We start from the raw sequence: 15,884 nt of genomic DNA on the forward strand, positions 1-15,884 counted from the left end.
TTAAGAAGCCTGATGTCTTTGCAAAATTCTTTTTTAAAAAGTGGAAAGTCTGCACACGTATACTTTCTGAACTTTCTACAGTTTTCTGAAAGAATGATGCAAAGGCATGAGAAACTTTGGCTTCATTTAAAAAAAAAAAAAAATGTAACTAATGGACCAGAGCAGGGACTCCAATCCATGTAAACGTTTATTGATGGTAAGCTACAAGGTCGTTTGCTTATAAAACATCTTTTTTCCCTGTTGGCATGACACTTATTTTTGTTTGTTATTGCAGTTATGGTGCACAATCGTTAATCCTCAACAAATTGGTTCCACACTTATGCATCTTGTTTGGAGACTCCAATAGTCCGGTAAGCATTTTATTGCTTGAGCAATTGTATTTTGATGTGAGAGAGAGAGAACTAATGTTTTACACTTAAGTTTTCTCTCTGGTTTTGTTTGTCCATTTGTCCATGTCCATCTTATTCAGTCATGCAGCTTAGTTTTCTTGCTGATCCATTTTTGCACATAAAGACAGTTGTGGGGAAACAGTTCTGATAGTGTTCCTTTTTGAATTGGATTTGTTAGAGTGCTCTCAGTACAGTTGTTTCCTATCTCTGGTAGGTTGAATTGAATCATTGCTAGATACAATTGTTTTCTGTATAGTGTGCTCAAAGAAGAGCAATACATGATAAACAGGAAGGACTGCCCTCCAAAAGGAGACTTAACTGACATTTTTAGGCCTTCATCAGTTTAACTAAGGAAGTATATTATCAAGTAGAAGTTGAACCCTGTCTGCATGCAGTTTTTTTGGGAGGATTAAGAATTTACAGCTTAATTTAATCTCCAGGATGAAAATAGGGACAAATCGCTTTAGTCTCTTGGACTATAAGATAGTCTTCAACAAGAAGTTGTTGAAGTTCATTTTCTGGTTCACTTAAAATTAGGCTGGGCAAAGCATTGCAAAATGTATTAAGCATAATAGAGCTTTGCCAGAGGATGGACTAGATAGTATGTTTCAGCTTCAGAGCATCTTTAATTTGTAACTTTATTTTCCATCCTTATGTTTCCAGCTGTTTGAAGTTAACCTGCATGCTGGGTTGGCATAAAGTGTCTGATAGATTGCTTATTTGGGCTACTATTTCACATATTTTATTACTTTTGTAATTTCTGTTAAAAAGTCCTTCAATTTTAATATGCATTCACAGGTGAGAGATGCTGCATTATTGGCAATTGTGGAGATTTATAGACATGTAGGGGAGAGAGTACGAGTAGACCTCAACAAAAGGGGAATTCCCTCTGCAAGGTGAGCTGTTTAATTTTTGTCACTAAATTATGATTAGTGTCTAGAATACATTTAAAAGTATGCCTTTATTAAGTATTTCATACCATTTTGATACCATCCGCCAGTACATTTTTCTTCTATCATGCTCTTTTAAACTTTGTAGGCCAACAAAAGTAATATCTGCCAGAGCCTTCCAGTATTTATTCTGCCATCTTAATAATAAAAAATACTGTGTAGTTTTTTCTTGCCCTTCCCATAAGTTTGATTTATTGTCAAAGTTGTGAACATATTGTCTAGGTTCCCTGGCATTTTGGCAACCATATGGTGCTTGATTGTTGTCTTAGTTTGTAGTTTCCCTGTAAACATTCATTTTGGTGGCTTTTTCCTATTAGAACAGGATTGTTTTCAAAGGAAAAATAAAGAAGGAACTTCAAGGTGTCGGAGCGGAGGGGCTGTGGCCAGCAGCCCGGGCACGTGGGCCAGGGAAGTCAGCACGGCGAACTAGAATTAGGCACTGACGCGTAGAGGTTGATTAAAGATTATTTTACTTACACCGTAGATGGTCGCGGTGCAGGCAGGAAAACTTGCTTGCGTTGCAGTCGTAGACAGAAGAAAAGAAGAAAACTCGAACAATGAGAGCTCTTTAAACCGATACGAGAGTCCGTGCTGTGACTCTCAACGAGCGCGCAGAGCAGGGGTACATCAAGGATCGTCCAGTGACGGGGAGAGATTCTTGATGGCTGATCAAACCATCATTCAGTCCGAGGTATACGTAGAAATCCACGAGATGATTCCTTGCCGGAATTCTCTCGGATTTCTCCCAACTCGAACAATGAGAGCTCTTTAAACCGATACGAGAGTCCGTGCTGTGACTCTCAACGAGCGCGCAGAGCAGGGGTACATCAAGGATCGTCCAGTGACGGGGAGAGATTCTTGATGGCTGATCAAACCATCATTCAGTCCGAGGTATACGTAGAAATCCACGAGATGATTCCTTGCCGGAATTCTCTCGGATTTCTCCCAGAATTCTCGGAATCGGGGTTCTCGGGATCCTCCTGAGATTCTCGGAGATCTTCGACTTGGGCGGAAACTGCTCAAGCCTCTTATACGGCTAGCAAGCCAATAGCTAGCCGCCACGTGGAAATAATTTAGAACTGGCCAATAGTGGGACACAAATTTGCATGCGAATGGCGGGAACTCCTTTGCAACGGGCATTTAAACACAAAATTAGCTAACATAAAAAGTTCGTTTTCTAGGGATCGAATTAAATAATAGCCGGCACATACACATGTACACATAACCAGATTCATAACAAAAAACTGCACGATCAGGGCTTCAGTGGGCGTCATGGCGAAGGCGCGCGCCAAGCCCTCACTTTCGCCGATGATGATGTCCCTCTGTTTCTCAGGGCTTCTCTCCACCACGCACTCCGAGTCCTGAACCTGTAAACAAAACTCTTAGAAAATAAGTTAACGTATATCAAAATATTTACAAAATCCGCACACAATAGGGCGGTTAGTTAAATGCTCCCCAAAATATATAATATAGGTGTTTGCCAACTCTCTCTAGCATGATCAACTAGATGAAATCATTGAGGAGCCGTCGTCTAGCTCTTCCAAATAATGAAAACCCAACTCATATGCCAATCGCCATTGGCCTGCGTCTCCCAAAATCCGAAGTTGCCGTTTATTGAGTCCAGAACGCTGTAGGAGGAATCCAAACATGAATCGCTCCTCTGGTGTTCTCTGTGGCAACAATGGAAGATCGGATTCACGATGTCTTGCACCTTGAGCGTCGGTCGGGTGTCAATGTTCCCGATCACTGGATATTCTTGGCTCCATCAGGATATGCAGTCGTGATAACTGATGAAGAAGATTACTCACGGGTTGGTTCACCATTGGGTTAAGCAGAATCCGGAGGACAACGATGTTCTTTCATCCATAAACCTCAAGACAACTATCTATGCTGTGGATGGTCACTGTAACGGTTCCAGGGTTTCGTAGATGACAGTGAGGCCATGGTCTTATTTGCTGGAGTGGTGTCAGTCCCAAGGTACATGTTCTGGGGTTCCAGGCACAGTATGATACTCCGATAATCGCTAACCTAAGATGTTCTGCACCGGTATGTTCTGGCCATCCGTCATGCCATGCGTGGGCTTTCTGGTTTATCTGTCCTGCAACAAGCGCTGGAAGTGGAATAGACCAGTGAGCGTTAAACGTCACCATGTCAGTGACATGTCCTCTACTCCACGATGCTTGTCTGACCAAGAAGCTTGCTTCTTCCCGGTTCAGCGGGTCAGACCCAAGTTCCACAGCCAGACGTCCCAACCATACAGCTAGAGTTTCCTGGGGTTGGATTCTTGATTCTCTACACAACTCCTGTAGTTCAGTTCTGGTGCGAGCGTAATAGGCAGTAGCGACTCGACTGGTTGTTGCTACAGGTTGAACTGCTGCTGCGGGAGTCATCGCTGCTGTTATTGTTTCAGGCAGGAGGGGCGGATGCACTCCTCCGCTCGATTCTGCCTTCCGTCGACAAGAAGGCGTGGTCGCCGGAAGCGATGCTGCGTCGGTGGGCAGGGTTGCCGGCCGAACTCCGAAGCTCCACCCTTCTCTTCCAGTTCTTCCACGCAGTCTCTCTCCTGCTCGGCGCCATCTTGGCGTGGCGTCTCAAGATTTTCTTTCGCAGCTGCTTCTTTGACTGCTTGAACGGCAATATGCAGCTGGGCTCTTAAACTTGCATTTTTTTGCATCAAATCAGTTATGGTACGAAATGTTGCAGTTAACATTCTCCCCTTGTCGCACTTCGGGGCCACCCTCTCATCTGCGGCGCATCCCTCCGTCTCCAGATCTTTGCAGCGCTCGGATAGACTCTCGCAACCCCTCAATTTAGACACCACCATAAAGGGGGCGAACCGGTCGATCGACACCGGTTCTTCACTCTCCCGAGCACATCTTAGGCAACGGGCCCGCGCCTGGGTTAGGGTCGTGTTTACTGCGCCTGCCGGGTTGACTGGTGAGGGACACAGTGTCGAGAGGCCTAAACAGGACCCGCTCATTATTCATTATACACCCGAACGCCGCGGGGTGAAGATACACTTCCCTCTGTCTTGGGGCTCCGTCTTCAGAAGCTCCCTCTTCTCCCTTCAGCGAAAGGCGTCCGCTGATAAACCTTTCACCCGTTCCGCCCGCCTGGTGGTAAGCGATATGCGCCTCCAGTTCCACGACACTTGCTACGTCGTGTTTCCCACTTCGCCAAGGGCAATTCTCAACTAATTCTAGTTCTATCGTGCTTTCCCCGTATCCCATCCTCGTCGCCATGTCGGAGCCAAGGGGCTGTGGCCAGCAGCCCAGGCATGTGGGCCGGGGAAAGGGTCGGCACGGTGAACTAGAATTAGGCACTGACGCGTGGAGGTTGATTAAAGATTATTTTACTTACGTTATAGACGGTTGCGGTGCAGGCAGGAAAACTTGCTTGGTTACAGTTGTAGACAGAAGAAAAGAAGAAAACTCGAACGATGAGAGCTCTTTAAACCGATACGAGAGTCCGTGCTGTGACTCTCAACGAGCGTGCAGGGCAGGGGTACGTCAAGGATCGTCCGGTGACGGGGAGAGATTCTTGATGGCTGATCAAACCACCATTCGGTCCGAGATATACGTAGAAATCCACGAGATAATCGTGGACTCGTTGCCGGAATTCTCTCGGATTTCTCCTGGAATTCTCGGAATCGGGGTTCTCAGGATCCTCCTGAGATTCTTGGAGATCTCCGACTTGGGTGGAAACTGCTCAAGCCTCTTATACGGCTAGCAAGCCAGTCGCTAGCCACCACGTGGGAATAAATTTGAAAAGGCCAATAATGGGACACAAATTTGCATGCGAGCGGCGGGAACTCCTTTGCACTGGGGGTTTCTCTCTGCAGCTGAGAATTGCACCATGCAAAGAAAGCTCCATGTGGCGGGAAATAATTCTGCAGTGCCAAAGCGCACACACAATCATTGGGTAATGACACAAGGAAGTGCCATTTTTGTTCTGTCAGATGACTGTGCGCATCCTGACAATCAGTCATGATTGTGCCTTAAGGAATACCTTTAAGTATCATTACTATTCTAAAACCCATGGAAAGCTTTCAAATCCTCCGAGAGACTTCTCCGAATCTGGTCAGAAGTTTGTCATGGAACAAGCTCTTGAAGCAGATGCATCAGATGTATCAATCCCTGAGTGCTGAGAATGAGCTGTAATGTGCATTCTAAAGTCTGTGATACCATGTTCTGCTTCAATAGCAGAGGCAAAATCTCTAGAGAGGTGGTAAGTCAGTGACAGCTAGCAGCTTCCAGGCTGGTGTTTATGAAAGCACCCAGACTCCTGGCAGCACAATGTCAAAGCCTTAGGGTCTTTCTGTCTGCATTTATCATAGGAGCAAGATTCCTAGGTGACTGCCTGATTCCTTGAGGCTGCTGTGACAAGCTCAATGCTTGCTCCAAGACATTCCTTTTGCATTTACTAGGAAGAGTAGGGATAGTTCCTCTTATCACTGGACAGGTTTTTTTGCTTAAAATTATTGGGGAAGCTGAAGATCAGAGTAATATAGGCTACTAATGTTTGGCTTGGTATGGCCTGTTTTAATGTCTTTTTAGTGATACAGCTGCTATTTCCCAGTGTCATCAAATGCTATCAAAGATAGTTGATATTGTGTTGAAATTGGCCATAGAGTGTGCTACAGATAAGGCCGTGAATCAAGGACAACTTTGTAATAAGATTGCTCACCCTTAGCATCTTCTTTTTGACCACTCAGTATAGGTATGGGACCTTCTCACACAGGTCCTGCTTTCTTCTAGGCAATCAAGATCAAATATATCTAATATTATTTCTGTCTGAGTTTCCCCTCATTCTCCCCTATTTCCCCCCCTCCCCTCCACCTCACCCACCCATATTAACAGTTTGTTAATTGCTGGATTTAGAGGGAAAATGAGTATCTTTAATGGCACATAGATTTAAAATCTGAACTGTGATTATGGGACTTGCTGACAGGAGCAGTTTACCAATCTGCAACTCAGCTTTTCCCAATCAAACGACAGGAAAAGCCATGAAAAAGAAAAGACCTCTATTGTGGTCTTTACTCCTTCTGAAGAGACATGCTAAGATTTTATTTAAGTCTGTATGGGTGTAATCTGATTTGAAATCAGTTAGTAGTATCTTTTCATGGTTGCTATGGTGGTAAAGAAGAGTGTTGCACCAAGAGATCCATAGAAAGCTTTAGCTTCTGCCTTAAATTGGAAGAAATATTTACAGAAAAGAATGCTTTCAGATTCCACCCCTCCCTCCCCCATGTCAGCCCCGAACCCGCTTCTCCCATTCCACCGTCGCCGCCAGGTTGGCCTGGGTCTGCTGCTTCCCTGCACCATATCAGCTTTGCTTCTCCCCACCCTCAGGCCCAGTCCTCTCCTGCATCTGGCCCAGGCTCGCTCCTCCCTTCCCCCTGCTGCTGTGGTGGGGAGAGGGGGAGTGGGTCAGACCCCAAGCGCCAGGAGGGAAGCGGGGAGCGGGCCCGCACGGGGGGGAGGGGCATGGGGCTCCATCCATGCCTGCACTCTTTTCCCCCTTTATCCCCCACCCCCAGTCATTCTTGATGGGCAATTGGCTAGTACTTTCAGAAGGGCAGTAAGTCAGCAAGTGGCAGCCCAGGCTGCCAAAAATTTTGGGGCCTGACCTCCCTGTCCCCAAATGAAGTAACCTCAGTGCATCTCAAGATCCCAGTGCAGGTAAACATGACTCTCACATTTCATTTAGAAATATTTTCGTCTAACCTGATAACAGGTCAGGGACAAGCTGCAGTTGGGAAATAGTATCTAATTTTATTGATTGATCGATTTTGCCTAAATCAGAGTGCCCATAGATATTCCTGTGTGCTCTAAAAAGTCTGTACCCTGTTTCCCCAAAACATTTTCCTGATTCAAATTAGTAGGTGAATTGTTCTCAAGCTTTTTAGACTTAAGACATCCCTCATTGAACTCGAGGCATTCTTTAGAAGTTGCTAGCTCTTAGTTTTCACTTGTTTTTTGAATAGGAAAAGTACCTTATTTATTCAAATCAAAGATAATATTTTTTTTCCTTCCCATTCAGCTTGGAGGAATAAAAGCCCCTCATCTTGGATTCCATTACAAAGCAGGGGATGAGGAGGGGGACAAGCAGTTACTATGGCTTAGAATCTGGCCCTGAGCCTGGGTTGGGGCCAGAGTCAGAGCTGCAATCTCTCCCTTGATCCTGCTCCTTACAAACTTAAGTTGACCCTCCAATAATTAGGTTCTATACATGGAAAATGATAACAAAATTATAAGTTTTCCCTATATAGAATTTAATTACTGAGGCGGGAGAGGGGTTCTGAAATTCAAAACTATCTTGGATTCAGGTAAACTTGGTAATAGAGTAATTTTTCCATTGCAGAACATTCAGAATATCTCAAAAGATCAACTATATTTAACACTATGGATTCCTATTTGAAATTCCTGGATTTATCTTGTGAGTCACATTTGCACGCCTAACAGTGCTAACATTATGTGGCACCCTTGAATGGATGTCCTGGCCCCCTGGTTGAGAATCATTGTACTAGGCATTGCTTAAACAAGCAGGGAGGTTCTAGATTGTGGAGTCCGTCAGGAAGATTTTCAGGTAGGAAACTGGTTCTGTTCCACACTTTATTTTCAGTTATTTTTGTATCTAGCAGACAAGGAGAATGCATTAATAGATAAGCTGAATATATTCTGTGGTAGGTCCCAAGTTGCATCTAGGTCAGGGAAGGCTAGAGAGATCATTCACCTGAACATAATGCTGCTAGTCTTCTTTCCAAAGGTAAAATTCCTGCATGCTTTTTTAAACCACTTCCACTGGTAATAAAAGAATAGGCAAATATTAAGAAAGATCTGGTCGCTCAGTCCTATGGTCCACAGAAGCATGGTTACCTGTTCTGTTGAAGATGGTACAAGTCAGTCTTTACCATATTGAGAGTCTGACATCCATCATTATTCTGACGCACTGATTTTTGCCTGTGTGTACTGCTAACTTCTATGACTTGAATGTGTCATAAATGGTGTACTTTCTGAACACTGTTTATTTTCAAAGTGTGTTCAAAAGTGGACTTTTAAGTTGTAAAGTTGTAAGATTATGTATGTACTAGACAGCCCCAAGTCCCACCCGCCTACTGCCCTGGTTGGACAGCAGCCCTAGCCCTGCCCAGCTACCTTCTTTCCTCCCTCCCTGTGGGGCTTCGTTTTCCCCCCACCAAACTTACCTGTGGGGAGCTGAAGTGCTCTCCACACTGCCTGGCTGCCATATGCATGTGTAGCACGCATGTGCATGTGACAACCCCTGCTGGATTGCCTTCCTCCTACTCCCCCCAGCCCCTTGCAGGCTAGAATTCTGCCAGCCTGCATGGGAAAACCTGCTGTTTTTCTCCTTAAAAAGAACAAAATTGTGTTTTTCTTCTTAAAATGAGAAAATCTGCATTTTACTGTGTTTTTCTGTGGCAAACTGAAAACCATAATTGCTTTAATTACCATGTTATTTGATCTTTTGGGATGGATCTTAGTGAAACAGTTGCACTTAATTTAATTGACTTTGATCACTGGTTTCTGTAGTCAGTTTCTCTTCCAAGGAAGGCGACCTGTAGCAAACAACAGCCTTATGGGGCCAGAGGATGAGGGGGGAAGAACGCAGAGAACTCACCACTGCTGTGTCAGTTGAGTCTGTACTCTGCTTCTTTCAGACTTTTTGCTTTGAGAAGATTGGCTGTGATTTGGGGGAGGAAGGCTGCTCTTGATGTCTTGCCAAGAAATCTTTCCTAACAAATTTCATTGAAATAAGTATGTGCTCATTAACAAATCAGAAGTTTCTGCTGACAGCTCTGGTCTTCACTCTTAACAAAGGTATGCAGCAGCATGTGGGCATGTTTTAAGGAAACACCTCTTTTGACTAGTACAAGGAAAACGTTGGACTGAAGCAGTCAGTACTACTAAAGCAAGATGAAAAATGTTGCAGTGTTTCCTTAAATGGTTCTTCAACTTTCCTCTTGCCTTTCTCTATTAAAGCATGTTTCTTTGTAAAGCAAATTCCCTTTTGTAAGAATCAGTATCAATTCAATACCGTTTTCCTTTCCTCTGGTGAAGTTTCTGCCAAAAGGAATTTGGCAGTCTTTAGTATTGGGCCCTGTGAGTATTACTTCAATAAATTTGGGAGTACTGAAATTGGATACTCTATTTATTTTGTTTGAGGTCAGGAATAGTGCGAGCTTCCCATTCTGTGCTTGCCAATTGAATTTGTTACAGTATGTAAAACTCCATGTGGCAGAAGATTTTCTGTGTATCCATAGAATTAATTTTCATTGCTCTGGGACATGGCAGCTTCTTAGGCTGAGTGAGGCAGCAGAACCCAGATAGCTTTTATAGGGATGGCTCACAACTTGCTTAATTCACAGCAGGTTGCTGATTAAGAATGAGCTACTCAGCTGTTTGTTTTGGCTTTTCCTTGTCCAATCAGCTGATGCTCATCTTCAGTTTCTCACAGCTGATCAAGAAGCAAAAAGCTGAAGCATATCAAGCAGTTCTGCACAGCTGTTTGCCTGGTTACTTTGCAAACCTTTCCCTTTGCAGGGAACATAACCCTGGGAAGTATCTGGCTTCTCCTGTACTTGGGTTTTAAAATTGTCTACAGTCACCTGGCAACTTGTTCCATCTTATTTGTGTGCTTGCAGATGCATCCCATAAAGAAATGCTCTGTCAGTGTTACAAGTCAGTGTTACTTACCTTTTGATCAGTGATACAGGGGTTTCTGTTTCAAACCAGAGTACCAGATGAAGGTTATGACTATCTCACATTGCTACTACACTGAGCTGGGAAAGAATCCAGAAAAAAGTTGTTTGAGGGGAGGAGTGGGTGTCATTCCCTACCTTCTCCCCAACAAAGATGTTAAATATAGATGTGTCAAGTACAGGTTGGAGAACTCGCTTGGATCACTTAAAAATTCAAAGAATTTGGCACCCCAGACCAGTGTTTTTCAACCCATGGGTCGCAAAAATATATGGAAGGGTCATGAACAAATTTGAAAATTGGATCAACAGACTTTAAAAATGAATTCTCCTTTAAAGGAGAAAAATGTGGGAAAATGGTGACTTTTCTCTTGGAGGCTGGCATAGTTCCAGCCCCTGAGGGGCTGCTTGGGAGACTCGGGGTAGAGAGTTGGGAGTGGGGGGCACAGGGTCAGGACTGGTCATCGATTATTTATAAATGGGTCCTGGTTAAAAAAAGAAAAAAAAAAAAAAAGGTTGAGAGCTACTGCCCCAGACAACAGGGACTTTGCATCAGTGTTCTGGAGCTCAGAGCTGTTACCCTAGCCTATATGGTATTTAAAACCTCACAGTGTGGATCTTAACAGAGAACATGTTCTCAGTACACTTTGTAAACGGGTGAGAAAGCACACATTCGTTTCCCTCCTGCTTGGTAACCCTTAAACTCTTGATATGGTGTGTCCAACACGAAAGCAATCCTAGTAGGTCTTCATCTCAAGGTGTCAGCAGCAAGCTGAATGACTCCCTGAGGAGAAGCAGTCTGTACTCACAAGTGCTCATTTTGCAAATTGTTCTTGAGCTGATATTCTGTGTTGGGGTGCCATTTTAAAATCAATGTCAGCATAAAGTGCCAGGACCCATGTCGATTTCTGCCAATGTCCCTTATTTCCTAGGGAGATTTCCAGAATCAAAGGTGAATCTCTGATCATTCTTGTAGTTTTGTACTGGCTGACAGAATTATTACAAATATCCAACCAGCCTCTTATCTAGCTCTGTTCTCTCACCTGATCTCAGACCATGATGGACAGAAATTTCATTCAAACCCAAGGTCACTGAACCTAACAGTGCAGCTGGTGGCTGGCTGGGTACCAAGGACAGAGATTGATCCCTTCAGGATCAAAGCAGAGAACACCTGAAAAGAATTAATCTGAATATAAAAGGTCTTAATGTGAGCAGCACATCATGGTCTAGAATTCAGACCACGACTTGATGCTTCAGATTACTGAAGCATCAAGAAATACTGAATTCACTGTTCCAGGTATACCTGGAACTGTGAATTCTTAATTAACTCTAAAGTCAATAATTATCCCGCTCGGAAAGGAGAATTTACTTTTTTTGCTCATATTAACATTGGGTTATTCTGAATACACTGCTGATGCAGGAATCTTTGCACTATGTGTCTTTTTAAAAATGTCCTTTATTTTATCTATTAGTGAGTAGTTTAAATGAGTACCCTGGCATTTAGAGAAAAGCAGAACTACTTAGGAAAGATGGGACTACTGAAGTAAGCGTTACCTCCCTTTCCCTGTGTTGTCTGTCATTTCTGAGCAAGCTAGACACATTTGAGCTACAGGACTCCAACAAAAGGGAAGTGAGGAGGTCAGAATGCTAAATACAGCTGAATGCATGTACACACATGTGAGAAGTATGGAAAATAAACAAGACGAGCTGGAAGCTGCAACCTGTGAAAAAGAACTGATATAATTCACATCACTGAGACCTGGTAGGACAGCTTTTACGACTGAAATTTCAACATTTAGGGTTACAATTCGTTTTGGAAAGACAGAATTGTGGAAAAAATGTGGCAATGTTGTCTTGTATGTCAAAAATGCACACTCTTGTTCATTGATCCAGGAGGAGGAAGATGGCAAACCAGAATGCATATGGGTAAAGATCAAGGTGAAAGATGTGGCACCAGTATAATTAAAGGTGCACTGATACATTGGATTGGTACCGATATAAAGAAAATTGGCTGCAGTGCAGTACTCAGGCAGGGAGAAGCAGAGCCTGGAAGCATGGAGAGCTGCGTGCAGCTGGCAGGTCTGTTGAGGTGGAAGGGCAGGGGGAAGGGAGAGGGCGTGGGGGGGCAGATCAACGTTCTCTGCGGTGAGGGAGAGGGCAGGCACAGGTGCTGCCCAGTTGGGGCATGGTGCGGTGCAGGATGGAACTGCAGCTTGTTTGGGGGGGTGGCTTCTGCTGTTGCATGTACCACGGGAGGGCACAGGGGTGGGGGGCATGTACCCCCAGATCTGGGGAGGGTGGGCTGGAGCCGGGATTGCACCAGGCTCTTCTTGGCGGGGGCTGTGGAAGGGGATGCAGCCACCCCAAATTTTGCTGTAGCCCTGCTCCCAACGCTGATGCCCACCTGACACAGCTCTGGCTCAACGCCCCACTTCCACCTACGTGCCAGGAAGAGCCGGGGCTGCACTGGGCAGGTGTCAGCGCTGGCAGCGGGGCTGTGGCAAAATCTGGGGTGCCTGCAGTCCCCTTCACAGCCCCCACCCCGAGCCCAGCCCCCACTGAGAAAAGCCTGGCGCAGCCCGGGCTCCAGCCTGCAGCTACAGCCCACCCTCCCCTCCTCGCGCAGATCCGGGGGCGCACACCCCTGCCCTGTGCCCTCCCGGAGTGCGTGCAGCAGTGGGAGCTGCCTCCCTTCCCCCCCTCCCCGCCCTTTCACCACAACAGACTTACCAGCTGAACACAACTGTATTGGAAATTGGATTGGTATTAGCTGATATGCCTCCTTAAAAATCGGCTACTGGTATTGGCCCCAAAATCTCTATCTGTGCACTCCTAAATAAAATAGTAGGGGATTTATTACAGGCCAACTAATCAGGAAGAGAAGGTAGATGAGGCATTCTTCAAGCAGGTAATAAATCTATCCAAACGCTGTGGGTTGGAACTGATGGGGGACTTCAGTTTTCCAGACATCTGCTGGAAGAACAGTGCAGCCAAACATAAAATGTCAAGCCAGTACCTAACTTGTGGAGAACAACTTTCTGCTCCAGAAAATGAAGGATACTACTAGGGGATCATGTATCTTGTATCTTTTCCTGATCAGCAGGGAATAATAGGTGGAGGATGTGAAGGCAATGGGTAATTTAAGAGGAAGCTATCATGATATGATAGAATTCTCGATCCTGAGATGGAAAGCTTGGAGTCAGCAAAACTAGGATGCTAAATCCCAAGGGGACTGGGAGCTTCCAAAGGCACAGTATTGGAAGCACATCAAGAAACTGTCCCAATATGATGGGAGCACAAGAATGGCAAGAAACCAGTGTGGCTGTATAAGGTGCTTCTAAAATACAAAAGGAAAGCATACAGGCACTGGGCAAATGGCAGAACTTTTGAGCGTCTGAATGAATTCAAGTCAGCAGGACCAGATTAACTTTCTCCCAGGGTCCTAAAGGAACTGACAAAGAAGATCTCAGAGCCTTTGGCAGTTACCTTTATGTCATGGAAACAGATTTCTCCTTAAGCCATCGTTTTTGGTTTGAGGCATAGATCTTTGCATCTGTGTCCCAAGCTAGGTCAACGTATCCCCTTCCAATTCACAAACATCTAACTTAGTTGGGGTTTAGTCGGTTTTAGAGCAGGGTTCAGCAACCTGTGGTTTGCCATCTGGATCTGGCCTGCAGAGCCATCTTGTCCGTCCCCTGGAGCTCTGGGCTTTCTGCAGTGTTCTGGTAGCTGGGGGGATGTGATTACTTGGGGAAATGGCATCAGCAGTGAAGGGGTGGCCATGACTGTTACTGTTTCCAGCAGCTGTAGCACGGGTTGAGTTGGAAGGGAACCCACGTTAGGAGTTAAAAGTGGCCCCCACTGCAAAACGTCCCTGTTTTAGAGGACAAATAATACATTATGGCGATAAGTTGGAAAAGAACGCTGCCAACGTTGCCAAAAAACAAACAAAAAAATCTCAGGCTTTTTCTGTTATGTACCACTAACTTCACCAAGATAACAGAATATAGTTTCTTCACAGTTAAACATCCCTCAAATGTTTTGTATATTTAAAAAATGAAACGATTGTCTTCTTTTCTACTGGAAAAGAAAGATAGTTTTCAGAGTACCTTTATTGACAAAATAATGAAATTTTGACAGATATAGTAATTGGCTCTGGACTAGTTTAATGTTATCTTTAATTGTTCTACTATATATGGTACTCAAATCATGACTGTTTAGAGCTTTATATAACTAGCCTAACAGGGTTATGTTAAGCCTGTATGCCATTAAGATAAATGTAATTTAGTGCTGGACTATTTTAAATTAAGTTATTTAAGATACGGTGTTTTATTCACAGAAGTTTAGGGCTGGAAAGGACCTCATGAAATCATTGGGTCCAGCCCCGCTGCTCTAGACAGGAAATACTGCTGGGGTCAAATAACCCTAGCCAAGGTATGCATCCAGTCTCCTTTTGAAGATCTCCAGGGTAGGTGCCTGCACCACCCCTGCTGGGAGTCTATTCCAGAGTCTGGTCACTGAACCGTAAAGAAGTTTTTCCTTTTATCAAGTGTGAAACCACCTTTTAAGAGTTCGACTGTTGCTCCTGGTTTTCCCCTGGGGCACTTTGGTGAATAGTTGTTCGCCTGCCCCGATGCTGTCCACTGATACATTTGTAAGCTGCCACCAAAGCCCCCTCAAAGTCTTCTCTTTTCTAAGCTGAACAGTCCCATATATCTGTCTGCCTTTCCTTGTATGGCTTGCTCTTCAGGCTTCTAAACATATGAGTGGCTCTTCTCTGGACTCGCGCAAGCTTCTCCACATCCTTCTTGAAGTGTGGCGCCCAGAACTGCACGCAGTACTCCAGCTGAGGCCTCACAAATGCTGAGTAGAGCAGGAGAATAACTTCCTTAGTTTTGCTTGAGATGCATTGGTTGATGCATGCCAGCGTATTGTTTGCGCTGCTAATTGTAACATCACACTGGTGGCTCACATTCATTTTATGGTCAGTTATGACCCTCAGGTGTCTTTCAGACGTGGTGCCCCCAAGCCTGTAAGTTTGTTGCGTATTTTTTTCCCAGATGGAGCACTTTACACTTCTCAGTGTTGAACAGCATCTGGTTCTGGTTTGCCCATCTAATATGTCTAGGTCTGCCTGGATCATCAGCCTACCCTGAGGTGTGGCCGCGCTTCCCCACAGCTTAGTGTCATCGGCCAACTTTGCCAGTGTGCTTTTCCGCCCCACATCCAGATCATTGATGAAATTGTTGAAAAGCGGTGGTCCAAGTACCAAACCCTGGGGGACCCCACTGGCTACCTTCCACCAGGCAAACACAGATCAGTCTATTAGTACTCTCTGGGTCTGACCTTGCAACCAGTTTCACACCCATCTGACTGTTGAATTGTTTGAGCCCATAGTTCCCTAGTTTTACCTTGAGCCTCGTGGGATACCAAGTCAGAGTCCAAGTAAATGACATCAACCTCATCTCCCTTATCTAGGTGATAAGTAATCTGGTCATAGAAGGAGATGGGGTTAGTTAGACATGACCTGCCTGCAACAAAACCATGCTGGATCATTCAGAGTTTTGCCTTCTACTAGCTTGCTTATTGTCTATGGACTCCTTGAGAGAGTTTTCATGGATTTTTTCCTAGGATTGAGGTCAGGCTGATTTGGCCTGTAGTTCCCTGGGTCCTCTCTCCTCCCCTTCTTGAAGATGGGCACAACGTTGGCCCTCCTCCAGTCTTCTGGGACCTCTCTTGAATACCACAAGTTCTCAGAGGTTCACCAGCAGTCCTGCAATGACTTCAGCTAATTTCTTCAGCACTCTTGGATCGAGTTCATCTGTT

General features: G+C 44.8%; 1 protein-coding gene across 9 annotated transcripts in view; it reads left to right on the forward strand.

The window, feature by feature from the left end:
* CLASP2 (cytoplasmic linker associated protein 2) overlaps positions 1–15,884 on the forward strand; it is a 216,568-nt gene that overhangs the window by 32,475 nt on the left and 168,209 nt on the right. For all 9 annotated transcript variants that reach the window (XM_025204139.1, XM_025204136.1, XM_025204140.1 and 6 more), the window contains exons 5-6: positions 275–350; positions 1,188–1,285. In XM_025204139.1, coding sequence (XP_025059924.1) covers positions 275–350; positions 1,188–1,285 — 174 coding nt within the window. The remainder of the gene's footprint in view (positions 1–274; positions 351–1,187; positions 1,286–15,884) is intronic.

This window comes from Alligator sinensis, unplaced genomic scaffold (assembly GCF_000455745.1).
Source record: "Alligator sinensis unplaced genomic scaffold, ASM45574v1 scaffold1118_1, whole genome shotgun sequence".
NCBI lineage: Eukaryota > Metazoa > Chordata > Crocodylia > Alligatoridae > Alligator > Alligator sinensis.